Source organism: Grammomys surdaster, unplaced genomic scaffold (genome assembly GCF_004785775.1).
Source record: "Grammomys surdaster isolate TR1022 unplaced genomic scaffold, NIH_TR_1.0 258, whole genome shotgun sequence".
Classification (NCBI taxonomy): Eukaryota; Metazoa; Chordata; class Mammalia; order Rodentia; family Muridae; genus Grammomys; species Grammomys surdaster.
In genome coordinates this window covers 2884574-2905258 of record NW_021604699.1, presented here as the reverse complement: position 1 = coordinate 2905258, position 20685 = coordinate 2884574, and the positions used below count along the sequence as shown (strand labels likewise).

General features: G+C 38.6%; 1 protein-coding gene across 1 annotated transcript in view; it reads right to left on the bottom strand.

Moving 5' to 3' along the window:
• Positions 1-18761, bottom strand: part of Cdkal1 (CDK5 regulatory subunit associated protein 1 like 1) — a 528588-nt gene extending 509827 nt beyond the window's left edge. Inside the window, exons 1-4 of the mRNA XM_028775689.1 lie at positions 18654-18761; positions 17982-18025; positions 12120-12289; positions 8450-8562 (exon numbers count right to left, since the gene is read on the bottom strand). Coding sequence (XP_028631522.1) covers positions 8450-8562; positions 12120-12289 — 283 coding nt within the window. The 5' untranslated portion in view covers positions 17982-18025; positions 18654-18761. The remainder of the gene's footprint in view (positions 1-8449; positions 8563-12119; positions 12290-17981; positions 18026-18653) is intronic.
• Positions 18762-20685: the final 1924 nt, after the last annotated feature.

Genomic DNA, 20685 nt, shown 5'->3' with positions numbered 1-20685 from the left:
AGAAGGGAAGGGAAAAGAAGGGAAGGGAAAAGAAGGGAAGGGAAAAGAAGGGAAGGGAAAAGGGAAGGGAAAAGAGAAGGGAAAAGGGAAGGGAAAGGAAATTGACCAACCACACTTAGGTGGGGAAATAGACTAAAGAGCAGTGGTGCCACAGCACTGTGGCTTATGGAAAGTGGGGTCTAAGATGACCAGGTTCATGAAAACAGTGTGGAGGCACAATTACCATCACCAAGAAAGTCCTTAAATTTCTATAAGTATAATACACACCCAAGAGTATACACAAACCTGACCAAAATTCTGGGCCCCGCTTACATCAACCCTCCAACCCACGTCAAGCCAGCATGTACTGTGAGAAAGTGCAGTTCAGCTCATTCTGCTTTAACATTTCTTAAGCCTGTTTAATAATCAGGTCTGAGGATTAATGAGACACTCAAGATGGAGCCATGCCACTGTTTTTAGTAAGTATGAAAGTAATGGAGTCATAAAATAACAAATAGTTTTTCCTCAGATTCAAAAATCCCACCTTAATATATTCCTATGGAAAACGGCCACAGCCAGATGCCAGGCTGAGCAGTGAGAGCGACCAAGAAGAGTTGGAGCTGTCAGCCCATCACTGGATAATCACACATCTGCTTTCCTGCACACTGCATCTCAGATTAACAAGAGCTCACATGGCCTCTGAAAAGGTCAATTTGCCAAGTTCTTATATAAATACTGTTAAAAATAGAAAAAAGCAGAGAAAAATTAAATGTTAGGTAACTTAATGACTTCTAATCATTTTATTAGATGATCATTTGTAACATGAAATTCATGTTCAGGGGTCATAATGCCACTAAGCGATCGCACGATGCAATACTGCCATCTGCTGTTCAAGAGCTAGAAACACATCTTGTCTTTAATGCAAACCCTCTGAAGGCCAAAAAGAGTGTTGAACATGCTCAACTCCTGATGTCCCTGAAGTTGGTAATACCAAGATTAAAGACAGCAACACAAAAAATAAAAAGTAAGTTTTTAAATGATGCTTTCATGGTAATTTGTCATCTATTCATTTTCATAACAAAGAAAATTATAACTTAAATGCAGACTAATTCTATATAAATTACTCAAAAATACTGTACAAAATCTCTAAGCATAATCTGAACTATTAAGCAATTAAGTAGGTATCATATCTCTGAAAGTATATGGATATGTGTTTTATTTGTCTCATAAAACCCCTAAAATGTTGTAGGTAGAACACAGTGTAACAGGGCAGAATTTTTTTAAAGCCTTGGTCTCCTGACACAGTTCCTCATTCAATCAAGTTTATCCACGAAAACAACATTTTCTTTTCTACTCACAAGCTACACAAAGCTGAAGTTTATGGGACTCAAAGGTCAGGCCAAAGGTTAACAGGATGAAGAACAATTTGCAAGTTCACAAAGAGAAACAGGAGAACGGTAAAGGTATCACAATTTGAATAGTAGGAAAATTGGGAAAGCAGGTTTTCAATCTGTAACAAAATGATTCACTAGCTTAACCATTTCTAGCCATTCATTCATTTTAGACATAAGATGAACGTCTTCAGAATCCACAAGTGTGGACTAGATTTCACTTACTCCTTTGGAAAAAAAAAATGAAGATTCAGAGAGAAGCCCTGTCTTGAAAAACAAAAAAACAAAAAGTGAAGATTCTAATTCAAATTCAGGAAAGTAAACTAGATTTTCAATTAATCCTTCAAGAAAGCAAACATTCTACTCAATCATTCAAGATTATTTAAGCATAAGGAGAATACTGCTTAGCGTGTAAAGGACACGAGAAAGGCCCACACTATTTGGTTTGTACAGATAACACAGTCTAGGACAAATCAGGGCTACTTAGCATTCTGTTGGTCTGAACTGAGTTTGGGTGCTTCCTAGGAAGACAAATATGGGGAAATTTCTCAGCCAACTAGAGAAAAAAAATAATTAAATAAAATAATTAAATACTTCTGTGCTGCCTAAAAAATAAAAGTGTATATAAAGAAGAAACAGAACTAACATAGGAATTATGAAAGAAGCTCTGTGAGGAGTGTCAACCTAGCACCCCAGAGGCCCTAAGTTCAAATGCAAGGATAGCCTAAACCTGTGATCCCAGCCACTTCAAAGAGGCCTCAAAAGTCATCATGTAGCCCACTTTCTACCTCAGCAACGAAGTCGTAAACACTCCTGCAATTGTAATTATAGTCCAATAAGGTACTACGAAATATTTGTGTGTGCATGTATGAGTGTGTATGCAAATGCATGTGTGCACAGACATACATGCAAATGTGTGAGCATGTACGTGGAGGCAAGTGGACAGCCTCAGGTGTTCTTTATTGGTACCATCCACCTTTTGAAGACAGTATCTCACTGGCCTAGAACTTGCCAAGCAAGCATGGCTAGCTGGCCAGAGACCCAGGAAATCTGTCTATGTGCCTCTCCAGAGCTGGGATCACAAAAGCACAACACCTCACTGGGTGTTTTGTTTGGATTTTGGGTTTATTCATGCCTTTGTTAGTTTAAGTAGACAACAGGGCTGAATCTTGGTCCTATGCTCCAGCACTTTACCAAGTGAGTTACCTCTCCAGCTCAAGTACATCAAGATTTCAACAAAATATTTAACAGAGATCATAGATTAACGAAATGTGAATACAGAATACTCACTAGTTTTTATAATATACAGTATAATTCTTTGTAAGAAGCCATTTTTTTATTTCTCAACAACTTTCTTGCAAGATCTTATAGTAAACCAGGCAAAATTTTAGGCAAACTATAAACTATATGTAAGATGTTTAATATTTTTATTTTAATAGAAAAAATACTGGCCATAGTATTTCAGTGGAGCTATGCAGCACTTTACCAGTACTTTCCTTCTGCAGTGTACCACCCAGTCCTGGTGGCACAACAGAAGTATAGTGCTGCTATACTTCTCAAAGGTACATGTGTCCCTTGAGACCACAGAGAGCTATGCATAGCATCCAGCAATCAATTACATATATCAATGGCCTTTCAAATTGTAACATTGTGATGCCCTATTATATAAATGGCTTTTCAATTACATTGGTCCACATCCTTCCAAATGATGAAGTCATTATTAACACACACACACACACACACACACACACACACGCATGCACGCACGCACGCAAGCACATATATACTCACTCTAATGACTTTCACTAAAGTCTTTAGTTTTATTTATGACATTAAGTCTGTTCACTGCAATTTTTCTCTTTTAAAAATAATTCTTTGGGTCACATACAATCCAGCTGTTGGCTGTGGGAACCCACAAACAACGCAGGCTATTGCCAAGACCATACATTGCTCTCTACAAGCTTATAGTAAGGCCCTACTGCTGAAGACAACAACTCACTAAACGTGGAGGAGTCCAACTAGTGCCTACCTAGAGCCTTCACTCCTACTGACTAAAATTCACAGAACCAGAAGGCATTCTGCATACTACCAAAGAAGAAAGGTAGACACAAACTCACCTACAAATTCTTTGATCTACAATGGTGATCTACATGCAAAATGTGCTAATGCAATAATGGCACGAGACTTGTAGGACAAACCAAGTAATGTCTGATTAGATCTGAGTCCCACTCCATGAGAGGAATCTATCTCTGATACTGCTCATGTGGCCAAGAACTTGGGGCTAGACAGACCAGGGACATAGGAGAAAAATCAAATACTACTGTTCTGCTAAAGAAAAATAACAATAAATAAAACAAATAATAACAATAAAATGACACTTAATGACATTCCGTGACATTCATAGGTCAGCATCTTGCTCAGCCAGCAGCAGAGAAAAGAGACTCACAACTGGATAATAAGCATAGAATAAGAGCCTGGAACACTAAGCCCTACACGTGGCGTCTCCATTAATCCCCTCCCCTCAGGGCTCAGAGAACCCTGTGGAAGAAGAGGCAAGAAGATTGTAAGAGCCAGAGAGGATGGAGAACACCAAGGAAGCAGGCCTTCTAAACACTGTAAGCTGCACATGTGAACTCATGGACACTGGCAGCACTCACAGGTCCTGCAAAGGTCTAAGCCAGATGGGGTCCCAGCCGTGAGAGGGGAAGTAGACACAAGCCAGTCCCCAAGCCCAGAAGCTACCTCCAACTGATAACTGCTCAGAAAGGAAAAAATGTTTGGTCCAATGGAGTCTCACTGGGGATACAAACTACTCTTAGGGCCAGGACTCACTCACGCCTAGCAATAGATGGCTAACATAAAACAAATTTAATAGCATTTTTGGAGGTTCTCTGTCTCATGGTTTTTCTGGGCTGTTTTTTTTTTTAAACTTACAGGTCCTTTCATGCATATATATATTTCCCATTTTGTATTTTTATGGAATCTCTATGTGTGATACATGTCTCTGCAGTTTATATGTTTCTTGAGCTTTGTCTTAGGCTCTTTTCCTTGGTTTGGTTTGCTTGTTTGTTTGTTTGTTTTGACCTAGTCTGGTTCGTTTGCTTTTATTATTGATTGATTGATTGATTGCCTGTTTGTATCCTAATGAGAGAAAGGGTGGGATTTGAGTGAATGAAGAAGTGGGGAGATCTGAGAGGAGTTAAGAAAGGAGAAAACATAATCAGAATGCATGGGTTTTTTTTTTTAAATCTTTTCAATTAAAAGCAAGAAAAACTTACTTTCCACAAAAAAGGGGGTGAGGGATGTATGTGGTATTTGGTAACACTGCTCATCTCCCACAACTTAAACCAACACTCCTTTGGCCCTGTCACCCATTTCCATCTACCCTCCTAAATATAAATGTCTTTAACACATGTCCTGCTTAGCCCATAAGATGCTGTTTCCTGACTCAGGCTAGCAATTCCAGAAACCCAAGAATACAACTCCCTCATCCCTTTCACCTGTAAGACCAAAACAATGCACACGGACACTATGTTCACAGAGTGCAAATTTGAACTATAATTCCAGGAAAGTTCCAAGTTTACCAAGGCATCACCTTTGGCTACAGATAAAATCTCCTCAGAGAAATCTTGAGTAAAAGTATTTTTGTTAGATATACTACTCAACACACAATTGAATACCTCATTATAAATATTCATTACTAATGCATACAACCTAAAAAGTCAAAAACTTAATGTCAGAATATTTTAGATATTTTTAAAGCTTAGATTAATGAGGTCTTGTCTTTGTCTTCAATTATAAGCTATATAAAATTAGCATCGGAAAAAAATGAGCATTTTATACAGTGCACTATACTATACAAATGTAAATGATCGTGGTGATAAGATACAACAAAGAGATATATGAGAAAAGTGAGATAGCAGACTATACAAAGATAAGGGAATAATATTTTCCATTAAATTTCATTTTTAGTAATTGCCCTTTCTTAGTTTTGTTTTGTTTTTGAGCAAAGACTCACTATGTAGCTCTGACTGGCCTCAAACTCAGAGATCCACCTGCAACAGACTTGCACTGAATTTCAACAGAGTATCAAGAATTCAAAAGTCAAAGCTCTTCTTCTTGTGTTTCTACAGAGTTTCTATGGACTCTGTTTATAATTAAGGAGGTAGAAATTGACCAGGCCGCTCTCAGTTGACATGGCTACCCAAAATAAAAGAAAGAACTCCAGTTCTCAACTCTGCAGGGAAATACACTGACAATGTGCCAATAGCCCTCCTACCCTCTCAAAACTAAAATGCTTCTCATAAGAGCCACACATAAGATTCCTATGAGGGAATTATTTTTTATGTTGGACAACAAACAAGGTATTATTAATAGTAGATTTCCATACTGAATGGCTCTTAAAACACCAACTCAAAGAGACCACTCAGCATGAGGCAAACACATAAAGGCTGTGCAGATCTGCCTAAATCTCAATGTGGACTCTAGTGCAAACTATCTAGTAGTTTCCATCTCCCTGTGTCTTCGTGTTTCCATTACTCTTCCTTCTCCAGCCTCAATCTTATTCTAAAGCATGAGGTAGCCCCATGCCTATAAAGTCATTTGTTTCTTCAAAGTCACATGGAAACATCCTGCATGCACTAAGCTTCTCAGCAGGTCAGCTCCCCTTCCTACAAACCTGTGCAAAACTCCTCTCTGAGAACTAGCCTAAGCAGAGGGAACATGTGTCATGTTTTTCATGTCACTAAATACTGGACCAGCTGAAGTCTTCTGCTTTTACAGATTTTCACACCACCAATCTGGTTTTTTTTGTGTGTGTGTGTGTGTCATTTTCTTTGTTTGGTTTGGTTTTGGTTTTGGTTTGTTTGAGAAAAGGTCTCTCCATGCAGCCCTGACTGTCCTAGAACTCACTATGTAGATCACGCTGGTCTCAGAGATCCACTTGCTTCTGTCTCTTTTCAATATTAAAAAAAAAAAAAAACAGTAATCCTCTTAGGAGTTACTGTTAGTCTTAATGTAATTTACTATCTAGGTAAGTTTGTTGGTATGTTCATGTGAAGTGACATCACCACCAGCCTGCAAAGGAAACCGAGATAATCAGGCAACATTTGCTGTTGCTGCTGTTTTTAAGTAACTTTATGTAACAAACATTACTTCAATCAACATCAATACAAGCTAAAAATTTCATTTTAATAATCTTCTAATCAGTAATATGATCCTTGGATGTATTTCTTATACAAAAATTTCAATACAGGAATCAACATGAAACTGACCGCAGGCACAAAAGTTAAAGATACTTCACACCGAGTGGCCAAAGCCCAGAAAGAAGTACTCTATACACTTGAATCAGTCTACTGTGCTGTCACCTCAACACCGAGTTTCAAATAAAGTTTCCTTAAATCAAACATAAAATGCCACATTCTGACATGACTAAGTATTTCTAAAATATAAATTATAAAAGTTTTTAACTACAGTAGATCCTAATTTTCTCTATTATTAAAAGAGAAAGAAAGAATCCATTAGAAATAAGCATTGCCTAAGATAAGATTTAAGCAAGACTATAATTCTTGCTTAAATCTTAGAGGCCCAGCACAAAACGACACAAAGGAGCAGAAATGCAAAGCCGGCCTCAACTACTTGGGTAATCTGAATCCCTTTCTCAAAACAATGTTTTTAAATTATGAATCTTTTCCTTCAAAATGAAAAATGGTAGAAAGAAATAAATGACAACCACTCCAAATCTTAAAGTTTTCCTGCAGAATAATCATGTATGAGACTCAGTGTTACAAGCAGCAATTTCAAGTATCTTAACCCAAATCATGTTTCTTCACCAAACAGTAAATGTCTACAAGTAGCTATTAAGAAATCTTGACTTCTTTCCAATAATTTCTGTATTCAGTACATGAAATCTAAATTTTATACCTATGTTATATTCATTGTTATTTTAGGCCCATACTTAACAAAAAAAAATTTAAATTAACAATTTTAATAAAATCCCATTAATCCATAATAATCAAAACACCTGACATCGGTAATCCAGAAACCATGCAAACTATGTTTCAGCTCTAAACTTGAGGTCTACAGAGATCTGGGGAATTATAGCTCAAGACAAAGGTATGGTTAGCAGAGGTAAAGACTCAGTGAACTCCACAGTGTTAGAAAACAAGAAGGGCTATGGAGATGTCTCAGGATATAAAGCACTTCCTGCACAAGCTAACAGTCTGGATCTCCAGAACCAATGTAAGCACAAACCACATAAGTGCACATACACACAGTAAATATGAAGCTAGACTGGTCATGGTGGTATATGCCTTAATCCCAAGAGAGGCAGAAGGATCAATGCTGTGAATCCAAGGCCAGCCAGTTGACACAACAAGTCCCAGACCAGACAGAGCAACATAGCTACATAGTGAAACTCTGCCAAAAATAAATAAATAATATATGTATATATATATAGTCATTCTCCTATGTTATTTAATGTATAAATTTTACTGCTATGCATAAAATAAGTAATATAAAAAACAAAATAAAAATTTCTAAAAATGGGACTGCATATGTGTCTCAACATTTAAGGCCATGGTGCTCTTCCAGAGGACCCAAGTTTAGGTCCAGATACTGTCATAGCAGCTCTCATCTGTCTGTAACTCCAAACTCAGAGGCTCTCATGCCCTCTTGTGACCTTACATGAAATTCCTGTAGTTTCACTTCAAAATACAAAAGGTTGTAATACAGGTCCTTTTAAAGTCACCAGGCAGCTGAGATGGCTCGGTGAGCACAGGCACCTGTCATTGAGCCTGCCCCAAGGATCCCACAGATCTCCTGACCTCCACATGTGTGCCACTGCACATCTGTGCCCCCATATATATGCACACAAATAACATGTAATATAAACAAACAAAAATACAATAAAATTCAAGGAAGATGTGACCAGTTATCTAATATATAGTAGCTATTAGTGTTCTACCTTCAAATCATTAAATTACTCTAAAATTCCCTTAAATTGCTGGGGCTAGACTACCTGTCTCCAAAATCTGCAACTCTGAAATGTAATCAATAAAACACATTATGGACCTCATTACCTGTAATTTTATAGCCATAGGCAGCAAGCTGTCCAGCCATGTATTCTCCATCCGAATTATTATGTGAGCAGCCCCATGTTCGTATCCAAATTTTCTGTATGCCTGGAATAGTGCTGTTAAGTAATCAATTAAAACAAAGTGAGTATCTGTGATTTTTAAGATAAAAGTCACTAGATGATTTAGGGCACATTACACAAAAAACAAACTAGAATCAATTCACAACCTAGTTACAGAATGTATCAAATTATTTAAAATCTGCTGTTACAACAAAACTCAGTGAGCTAGATCGGTGAGTACATGCTGCATAAACCTGGCCACTTGAGCTTGATGCCTGGAAAGCATGTAAAGACGAAGGAGAGAACCCACTCCACAGAGCTGTTCTCGGACCTCACACATTCACCATGATGATCACGGTCACACTTTGTGCTAGTTAGTCTAATGTCTACTTGACACAAGCTACAGTTATCTGAAAGGAGGAAATCTCAAATGAGAAAACGCCTCTACAAGAACCAGCTGTAAGGCATTTCCTAACTATTAACTGATGGGGGAGGGTCATCAACTGATTGTGGGTGGTGCCATCCCTAGGATGGTGATCCTGGGTTCTATAAGAAAGCAGGCTGAGCAAGCCACTGGGAGCAAGCCAGTAAGCAGCATCTTTTCATGGCCTCTCTGCATCAGCTCCTGCCTAAATGATCCTGCCCTGTTTGAATTCCTGTCCTGACTTCCTTCAATGATGAAAGTGCTCTGGAAGTAAGTGTAAGCTGAATAAACCCTCTTCTCCCAGCTTGCTTTTTGGTCATGGTGTTTCATCGCAGCAATAGAAACTCTACCTAAGACTTAATACATTATTCATACAGACACAATAATAATAAGTAAAATGTTTTAAAACTAAAATCTAGATAAAATAACCATGGAATCACAGGAAGAATCTCTGTATGTAAACAATTTCCTTTTGCATCTGTTGTCACCAAATGCCAGGACTAGTAATAGGTTACCTCTAATTGAGTTGTTAGCCAAAGTTAGCCATAGGAACCCCAAAACAACCCAGGCTGTTGCCAAGACTACAGTACTACAGACTGCTCTCCATAAGCTTATTATGGTAAGGCCCTATTGCTGAAGACAACACCTACACAACTCACTGAGCATGGAGAAGTCCAGCTGTTGCCTACCTAGAGCCTTCACCCCTACCGACTAAATGTTCACAGTACTGGAATATACTCTGCATACGACTAAAGGAGAAAGGTAAATACTAACACAGCTACAAACTCTTCTGTCTACAATGGTGACCTATACACCAGATGCACTAGTGCAGTGCTTCTCAACCCACTGGTCGTGACCCCTTTGGGGGTTGCATATCAGATACCCTACTTATCGGATATTTACATGATAATTCATAACTATAGCAAAATTACAGTTATGAAGTAGCAATGCAATAATTCTATAATTGAGGGTCACCACAACATAAGGAACTGTATTAAAAGGTATCACTAGGAAGGCTGAGAACCACTGCACTAGTGCTTCAGTAGCACAAGGCTGCAGGGCAAAGCAGCTAACATCCGACTGATTTATGACCCACTCCAGGAGATGGACCCATCCCTGACAATGGGTGGCCAAGAACCTGAATAGGCCAGAAACTAGGGTAAAACAAAATACTACTGTTCTACTAAAAGAATGTGGCAATAAAATGACTCCTAATGACATTCTGCTATATTCAAAGATCAGTGACTTTTTGTTTTATCTTAATACATTATATTTTATTCTGTGTGTTTTCTGACAGAAAAGGGTGGATCTAGATGGGAGGGGAGCTGGGAGGAGGAAAGGAAGGAAAAATTATAATCAGAATATATTAAAAAATCTATTTTCAATAAAAAGGAAAAACAATGTTTACAAAATTTAATTAAAAGTAAATAAATAATGTCCTTTTGAATCTGTGAAAAGGCTTAACAGGTGTGCATCCAAGCCTGATGACTTGAGTTCATCCCCAAGATCCACATGTTAGAGAACTGATTCCTACAAGTTGCCTTCTGACCCCCACTCAGATGGTTTAGCTCATGTGTTCATGCATAGTCATACATCATACATAAATAAAACATAAATTTTTTACAAACATTTTAAATACAAATTTTAAAAATGTCCTTTCAAGCAAGGTAACACACACCTGTAATCCCAGCACTTAGGAAAGAGAAGCAGGAAATTTAGGGTCATCTGTGGACCAAGCTACAAGAGATCTTGCCTCAGAAAAAGTTCCTCTCTGGATTGCAGTTTTAATTCCTACTAACCATACTATTAATGGCTGATGCAACTTTTAGAAAGATACATACACATGGTTGCACGGAAAATGGCAGTTGCAGCAATAACACCCAAAGAAGAAGGGCTGAAGCCATTAAAGTAGTACCCTACAAGTATGCGGACACAACCTGGGGTACTGGATACCCGACACCCAGCACCCAACACCCAGAAAGAAGCCAGGTGAAGCAGCAGGCATCTGTAACCTGAGTGCTTGTCAAGGGAGAAGACAGAAGAATCACTAGAACACATAAGCCAGTCAGCCTAGCAGAATCAACAGCTCCAGCTTCAGTTGACAGTCCCTGTCCCAAGAAATAAGGTGAAAAGCAATCAAGGAAGATACCTAATTTGGCCTGTAGTGTATACACACACACACACACACACACACACACACATACCTGTATACTCACATAAACATTTACACACATATACAACACAGAAAACAGAAGAATAAAAACAAAGGCTGGTGACCTGTTTTCACACTCATAAATATTAGTTGCAATCTTTATCCATTTAAAATTTACAGGTTCAAAATAACCAAAAGTGAAAACTTCATAATTAATGCAACTCCAGCCACAGGTTTCTAAAGAATTTATTTAGGAAGGACAAAAAAACTCTCCTCTTAGACTGCCCTAACAATTTAAAAGTAAACAGAAATGACAAGAAAGACATGCTTGGAATAAATGTGACAAATTCCACTAATTAAAACACATTCTACATGCACAGCCTTGAAAAGCTCAATAATCTAAACAAAGTAAACATTAAACCTGCCCACAACATACTAGATAAATAATTAAAGCTAAAACCGTACAACTGTGCAATCGTTTCTGCAATGTCATATTAGAGTCTTACTTTCAAAAATCCCACTACAAAAGTATAAACAGGACAATGATTTTTTTGTGCTCAATGCCTTTGTGTGATCACTCAGCACTCACTAATATGTTAAGAATGATCACATGTCCAAAACACCACTGCCAAATAGGAATCACAAATCTCAGTAAAAGTTTTATTTGCAATTACAACAGATTTATACCAACTATAGTCAAATCAAAACAATTCCTAGTGTCCTATCACCTTCCTTCAAAGAACATTTAATTTGGTATTTTGTTTTGTTTTTAATTAATTCTTGGAAAATTCTCGTCAATGTAATTTGATCATATTCATTCCCCTAGCCTCTCTTATCTCCACTCCCCATGTCCTTGGTATTTCTGAGTTTTTTAACCTATTACTTGCCAGATTTGAAGCAATTCCATTAGATTTGAACCTCTATGTTTCCTATTAGAGATACAAAGATCCTAACCTGGAGCTACTGCACATATGGTATGGGCCAACAGTGCCAGACTTTCCTGGGATAGAAGTGAATGTAGTCCTGAGGAATGCTTACCTGTCACTTGGTGGCCTGGGCTCTTCTTGCAAATGTTTTTGAGTATTCCGCCTTCGTACTTTAGGAAACACATGCTTTCTTGAGAAATGTCTGTCTTGTGGCTTTGAATCTTCCTGTGATATGATATCTTCTATGTCATCCAGCAGTACATCACAGGATGCAGAAGGCATCTTTCATAGTACAGAAAAAGGTTACAAATAGCATAAGTTTATGAAAATCCACTTAGCATGGTATTGGTAAACATTTTCACCAACCTTAAATCTAGCTTATCAACTCTGTTAAGCCTAAGTCCACAGAAAACATAGGCAGATAAACCAAAGAAACAACCATGCAAGTCCTGCAGATAGGAAACATCCCATGACTGAACTGAAAGCATCATAACTTACTTATATTATGAAGGGAAAGTAGGACAAGTTCTTTTCAAGAGAAAGGAAACAGAAAGCCAACAATTCCCATCAGCCACTGTGGCTGAGGACAGTGACCACCAAGGCCTCCAGTTCTGTGAGAAGGAACTGATGTGCCTGACTTTAAGAATGATTGGTGGGGCTAGAGAGGTGGTTCAACAGATAAGAGAACTTACTGATTTTGGAGAAGTCCTAGGCTCAGTTCCAGTACCCATGGAGGCTCAGTTCAGGGGATCTGACACCTCCTTGGGCACCAGGCACACTTTTGGTGCACATTACATACATACAAAACACTCATATACATACATACAGTGAGTCGTGCACACACATACACACACACACACAGGGCAGCTATGCCAATCAAAACTAGTATTGGTAAACGACTACAAAGTATTACTCTAATATCAAAACCAAGCAAACACACACACAAAAAGAAAACTACCAGCCAATATTCCTGACAAACACTAATGTTAAAATCATAAATAAAATGTTTACAAACCAAACACAGGTATATATCAAAGACATCAAATTAGCTGTATCCCAGAGATGTAGGGATGGCTCAGCATACATTAAGCCAATAAATGTAATAAGTCACATAAATGAACTTAAAGATAATTCAACAGATACACAAAAAGCCTTTGACAAAATCCAACATGACTTCATGATAAAGGTCCTAGAGAAGGGGATAGAGAGACAGTTTAGCAGATCAGAGAACCTGTGGCTCTTGCAGAAGACCTGGTTGTTCTTGCAGAGGACCTGGGTTCTGTTCCCAGCACCCACATGGTGACTATAACTCGAGTCCCAGAAAATCTGATGCCCTCTTCTGAACCCCAAGGTACCAGGCATGCATGCAGTGCACATATGCACATTCGGGCAAAATATTCATATATACAAAATAAAATAACCTCAAAGAAAGAAGTAATAAATTAGGGTTGAAGCTCAGCAGTAAGAAAAGAGTCTAGGCCCATGTATACTATGGCATCTATTACCTATCAACTTTCCTCATTAGGCCATCTGAACTACTGTTAAGCAGTTCTCAACCTGTAGGTCATGACCCCTTTGGAGTTTAGCGGTCAAATAACTTCACAGGGGTCACCTAAAGCCATCAAAAACCACAGATATTTATATTACAATTTGTAACAATAGCAAATTTACAGTTACAAAGTAGCACTGAAAGTAATTTTAAAGTTGGCAGCACAACATGAGAAACTGTATTAAAGGGCTGCAGCATTAGGAGGGTTGACAAACACTGCATATATTCACCTGTCTTCAAGCCTGTCTGATGAACTTCCTTTTTGTTCTTCTATAGGATTCCCATCCTTCTGTTCACATCATCCAAGTAACAGAGTGGCTTCCTACCAGGCCTATTTTTGTGCCTGAAATTTGTAATGTTTGCTTTAAAACTTTAATGGCATATGCATCATAATTTAAACCTCTATTTAAATCTCAGCCACCTATATATCTATCATCAGTAAAAGGAAAAGTAGGCTAAGCACCCATCCTTAAAACTGTTATGGTAATGAGCACATCACATGGTCAGTCAATCCTCCCTTTTCCTAGACAGTGACTGGTTCAGAGTCAGTCACAACAAGACAATCCAGCCAGAAAAGACCTTTATACAATAACTGATAGTAAAGACAGCTTCTCTTTTTACTCAAGTGGATGAATTTGGGATAACAGGCCAACTTTGTGAACTTTGTACCAGGCCAAAGAAGCCACCTACCTAAAGAATGAAGCCTACCAGGAAGTGCAGACACAAAGAGGCATAATGACTGCATTTGATCACCTGAGGTGCAACCTACTCAGCTCATCGGAGCCACTAACCTTCCTCTGAAGTCTAACATCTTTTGGGTTAGGCATTCACCTCCTAGAAACAAGGGTTCACCAACTCAGTCATTAAAGTACAGCTTGGCCTTTCCCACATAGGTTCCATTTACATGTAATAGCTGTCAGTGAAAAAAAAAAATAACAGCTTGAACAAATTTAGGAAATTCTGCCTCTTACAGATCTACAGTGCACAGGCTTGGACTGTGAAGAAGTACAGGAAAGAAACTGTACATTCACTGACTGACCTTGGGAGTTTTCTAAAAATTATTTTTTTACCAAACTCTTAAAGAAAGGAGGTGGGACTGAAAAGGGGCCCTCAACCCTCCTCTGTTCCTCACAGAGAGATTACATCCTTCTTTACTGCCTTGTGCTTGCCTTCAATCTGTCACCATGTAAACTGACCACTGTCTTGGAGTAAGTCTACTACTGCTGGCTCAAGCATGAAGTCCCAACAATGCTCTCTTCACCCTGCATTGTCAAGAGCTGCCTCTTACTGAAAATTCACTACTTAGAAGCAACTATCTTGTTACTTCTTCCATTTGGAAGACAAAAGCAAAATAACTCTCTTAGGAAAAAAAAAAACACTTCTTAATTTCCATACAGTTCTCTCATTTGAAAAAAAAAGCTTCTTTGAGAGTCATCTGTATTTACATATTTTTCCCCCACCTCCATTCTCAGACTGTGACCATCACTCAACTAAAACTGTCTGATTTCAATGGCATACAATGATATAACATGATTGATTCTCAGTCCCCTTACGAGACACAGCTACACAATTTGCAGCACGTGACACAACCAAACAGCCCTTTGAAGCAATTTCCCATGGGCATCAGGATCCCACTCTCCTAGGCCTCTTACCACATGAGCCATCCCTCATGTCTTTGGCTTGTTGCTCATCAATATATCTTCTCAACCCTGGGATAGCCCATGGCTCCTTCTCTACAGTCACTGCCTGGTGATTTCCTCACTCCAAGGCCTTGAAATCCCAACCCTGTGCTTATGTGACCAGCTCCATCTTCCCCTGAACCTCTCACTAAGATGTGCAACTGCCTATTGCACATTACTGCTTGACTGACAAATCAAACTTCACAAGTCAGAAACAGAACTCCTGGTCCTCTCCCTATCTTGTCAGATCACCTCACAGCTTCCCCTTTTTCCTTTAAAGGCATTCCAATATGCTTAGACCCAAAACCCTAAAATTATCGCAGGCTCCTTTTTGCATTTTCCCTAAATTCAATCCACCATTAAAATTCTGTTGGTGTCTCTCAAAATAAACTGAGACTCTGCTTGTTACCTTTCCCACACATATGATATTCATGACCCAAGCCAACACTTTTAAATGTTTTATTTATTGTGTGTATGATATGTGTCAGAGCAGCAGAATGGTACTACAGACAGTTGTGCACCTCAGTACCTGTTTCAAGCTCAGAGGACAACTTGCAAGAGTCACAGGTCCCTTGCACCATGTCCATACTTCCTATCACCCTTCCTTAATCTTGCTTTTGTTGTTGATGTTGTTTGCATTGGCTTTTTATTCTTTTTTTAACTGAATCACTTAATCACCTGCCCAGATGTTCTTTACTATCCTTCTATTAGAACATTACCCAGTAAGAGCAAAAAAAAATTTGCGTACTTTGCTCATTGTTTATCTAAGGTGCATAAAACTCTAATTAACCTTGTAGCTTCCCAGTAATTGTTTTTTCACCACAGTCTGGTCTAACAAAATACAGGCCTGGCTATATCTGTCTGAGTTACTGAGTTACTCTTCCCATTGCTGTGACGAAGTACCAGCAAAAAAGGTGGTTATTTTGGCTCATAATTTGAAAAGATTCAGTCCATCCAGGCAAAGACGGTTTGATGGCATTAGGTGGCTCATCACATTGCACTAACAGTCAGAAGGGAGGGATGAATGCTTGTGCTCAGCTGGCCTCCTCCATTTACACACTTTTTAATTCAGTCTTAAAGCATAGCCCACATTCAGGACATGAACTCCTTCATCAGCTAAACCTCTCTGGAAATCTCACAGATACAGGTATCAGATTCAACAGACCCTCCAATAATTTTGATATCCACTGTTCTGGAGTTATTTCATAAAGACTGACTTAGAGGACATATCAAATAGACATTACTGAATCAAGTGATTGTAACCTGTATAGAAACCATGTAATGGGAGAAAGAACAGTCTTCTCAACAAATGTCACCAAAACAACTAGATAGCCACACACAAAGAAACACAGCTGGGGCCCCATCTCACATCATACTCAAAAGTTAACTCACAGGGGCTACAGACCTAAACTTAAGGACCTACTCCTAGGAGAGTCTTACAGCTATCACAAGTATCAGGTTTCTCAATTAGACACTGGCTTCTTAGGACAGCAAGTGTACAAAAGGAAACAACTGGTTAAACTGCATCAAAATTAAAGTGTTTCACCCAGGTGCAATGGCTTGTGCTTGCAATTCTAGCACTTGGGAACTTAAAGCAGGAGGATCAGGAGTTAAAGGCTGTCCTCAGATACAAACCAAATTTGAAGCTAACCTGGGCTATGTGAAAACTGTTCTCAAGAAAGAAAAAAGAAAAACAATTCTCATGCTTCAGAGACAACATAAAGACCATGAGAAGGCATGCAGTGGGAGGAAACAGTAATTCACATAATACAGTAAGGGCCTCTTATCTGAGTAAATAAAGAACTCAAAAATACAAGCAACCCAAATTAAAATATGGGAAAGGGATCTGAACAGACATATTTCCAAAGAGGATATATAAGTATTTGATAAGCACAGAGAGCTGTCAGTAAAATCAGCCATGAGGGAAGGGCCATTCAAACCCACAAAGATATACCACTTCACACTCCCTGGCAAAACTAGAATCACAAGTAACCATGTTAACAGCGGTGAATCACATCACACAGAAAGAAAACTATAATCAGGCCTCGAATGGTGGTGCACACATTTAATCCTAGCCCTTTCAAGTTTTGTCTACATACTGAGTTCCAGGCTAGCAAGGAATACATATTAAGACAATGTCTCAAGAAACTTTTTAAAAAAAATGGAAAACAACTCAGCTAGAAGAGGTACAGAAACAAGCTTTCAAGAATGCCATATTTGGGTTGGAGAGATGGCTCAGCAGTTAAGAGCACTGACTGCTCTTCCAGAAGACCTGGGTTCAATTCCCAGCAACCACATGGCAGCTCATAACTGTCTATAACTCCAGGGTCTGACAGTCTCACAAAGACATACATGCAGGCAAAATCCCAGTGCACATAAAATAAAAAAATAAATACAGAAAGAAAGAAAGAAAGAAAGAAAGAAAGAAAGAAAGAAAGAAAGAAAGAAAGAAAGAAAGCCATATTTAACAGCCAGGTAGAGAAGCAGGATATAACAGGGACTAAGCAACAGCCAAACAAGAAAATAGATGTGTCACAGGTGGCAAAGAAAAAAATGTCCCTGCTTCTTAATGAAAATGAAAAACTAAGGAAGAAATACAAAAACTGCCTCTCTGATTTAGTTATAGAGAAATCTAGTTTTCACAAAATGATGGTGGCTGATTACTTTAAAAAATTGAGACATCTTTCTTCATATTCTAATGCATAACTGATTACTCAAATATTTAAAAACTAAAATAAACCGATACCTTGATTATCTGAAATTGGTTTCAAGTCCTCTTGAAAGATGAATCTGGAAAATTAAAATTAATTAGAAAATGGAGCATCCTATAAGTTCATAAAACCAATGTAAGACCTCTTTACAACTTCCTTTAAAAAAAAAAAAAGAAAGAAAGAAAAAGAAAAGAAACGCATCTAGCCAGCTTGTAAACTGCTACCTGCACTGTAACGCCTGAGCACAATGAAAATCGCCAAGTAGGAAACAAGTGATCCCTTGTGATATGGTTAAGTTTTCTAAGCAGAGGAGCAAAGTAAAGGGGGGTAGGGGACGCAAAAACTCAAGCGACCTGCCCCTATGCCCAACTTCAGTGCAAAACACTCATTTCCTGAAAGCCTGATCACGTAGCACAAGTACATTCATGAGAAAAGTGAGAGGGTAAAATGAGGCTAGACCAGACTGAAAGTCCCTGACTTGGCCAGCCAGCAGTATCTACGGCCACACCGGCCTCTCTCCGGGCAGCGCTCCAGCATCCGATTCCCCACGCCAGCTGCCAAGTCTTTTTCAAACTGCGAAAACAAGCGGGCGATCGGCCCAAAGAGGAAAACATGCGGAAACGATGCTCCGCCAAAAATGCAGCTCGGCCCACAGTCGCTGAGCATTGGTACATTTGCCCCTAGAATACACAAATCCAGAAATTCACCTGTCCAGACTGAGAGAAAAATCACAAGACACTGTCAGGAAACTGCACAGACTTCAGATGGAGCGCGCCATGACACTTGTGTCCCGCCGGGCTTATTTGCGCATGCTCCAAACGGTAGCCGGGAGAGGTCAAAACGCATCATTGTTTCAAGTTTGCGTTTGATTTCTAGCTATAATTGTTACTACATTCTTCTAGAAACAAAGGCGAAAATACATTCCTACCTCCTTCTGCTCTCAGAATGGCTTATCAACTAACTTCTACTAAGTTATAACTTTATAACTTGTCCTGCACAGTTAAGAGATTAACATAAACATCTCGCCATTTATTATTACTACTCCTTATTCACAACTGGAGACTTTAAGTACTTACCAGAATAATTACCCCCGGAGTAAATCATTTTCACTACATTCATTATATTTTACCAGTTTCTTCCTCCTCTATCTATTTTATCTATCTATCTATCTATCTATCTATCTATCTATCATCTCTATGTCTTTTGAGACAATATCTCTCTATAAAGCCTTGACTGCACCGGCCCTCATTATATTGAATGAACTGGCCTCGAACTCACAGATTGGCCTGCCTTATGTCCAAAATTCTAGGATTAAAAACATGGATCACCACACCTGGCTAATTTCCTTTACTTCTATAGAGAAGAATAACCAAAAAAAAATAGTTGTTCTATTGAATAACAAAACCAAACTCCTGCCTGCATCTACCTCCTACTGCTGGGATTACAGTTGTGGCCCACTGCAGTAGGCTTATATTTCTGCTTCTGAGGAGACAATTCAGCCTAGGTAGTCAGGTTTCATTTAATAATTCCATAAGAATACGTAAGAAGAAACCATTATACTTTTTTACCACTAACACATAACTTTAAATTTAAAAAGCAAAATAAAAAGGAATGATATGAAAAATATGAGATAGAATCTTTATGTTTTCAGAGGGATGCATATTTTTGTTGAAGGATGAGTGGTTTAGGAGTCTGTATATTGGGACCCAGGGGCTGCAGCACTGTACCACTAAGCTGCATCTCCTGCCCCTAGGTTTGGTGTTGGTGTTGGTGTTGTTTGTTTGTTTGTTTGTTTGCTTTTGTCTCCACAGTGAAAACTGAAGGGGAAAATGTGAACAATAATAAAACCAATGAATTCTTACTACCCTCAATGGACAAAGGAAGAATAAATTCAGAAATTATAAAAATTTAGAAACAGATTTAGTCTATAACCTTAGCAATTATCAGTTATATTAATGAATTTAAACCAATCAATAACCTTTTCAAGAGACACAATGTGCATGTTTAATTTCACTCTTAGACAACTGCATATGAATTGTTTGTGCAGAGATTACAGGAACATAGTAGTGGCAGACTTAAGACAGATAAGTCTATTTAGTAGGCGAACAGAACAAATGTAGGTGCCCTTAATTTGTGAGGTATAGGAATCAGGCATTAGGCAAATGTGCTGTGATTTACATTGACTTTCCACAGCCTGTGACCAAAATCCAGCTCTAATTTCAAAACAAGGGGTGCACACAAGAATCGATGTTAGATATACGGACTGAAATCGATCAGGTATAAGAAATTACTTGACAGAATAAAGCTCCCCTGGCTGAAAACCATTCAACAGTGATTTTTAAGGAAGATTTTTCCCCCAAGAGTTGGATGAACCCAACAGGAAAGAGTGATAGTGTGAACAAAGGGAAAACAGGAGGAATGCTATACCAACATTCAAAAGAAAGGCTGCCTCTAGTGGATGTAGGGTAAGAGGGAGGCACTGGAACTTTTAAATAATGATAGACAATGACATGAAACCACCTCCAGTCTTTGGAGGCATGCTGAAGGGCATCTTATAAAGTAACCACTAGAGGTCAGAGTACTGTACTTCTGACACCAGCTATTCGCTCTAGCATTTCACAGAAATGGCGTTGCTTTAAGTCTGTGAGTAATTTTCTCTTTTCAGGCTCCTGAAACCAGTAACCCTTGCCAGAGCAATGAGAACACCACATTCCCTTGCCGTAGAGCAGGTAACCTATC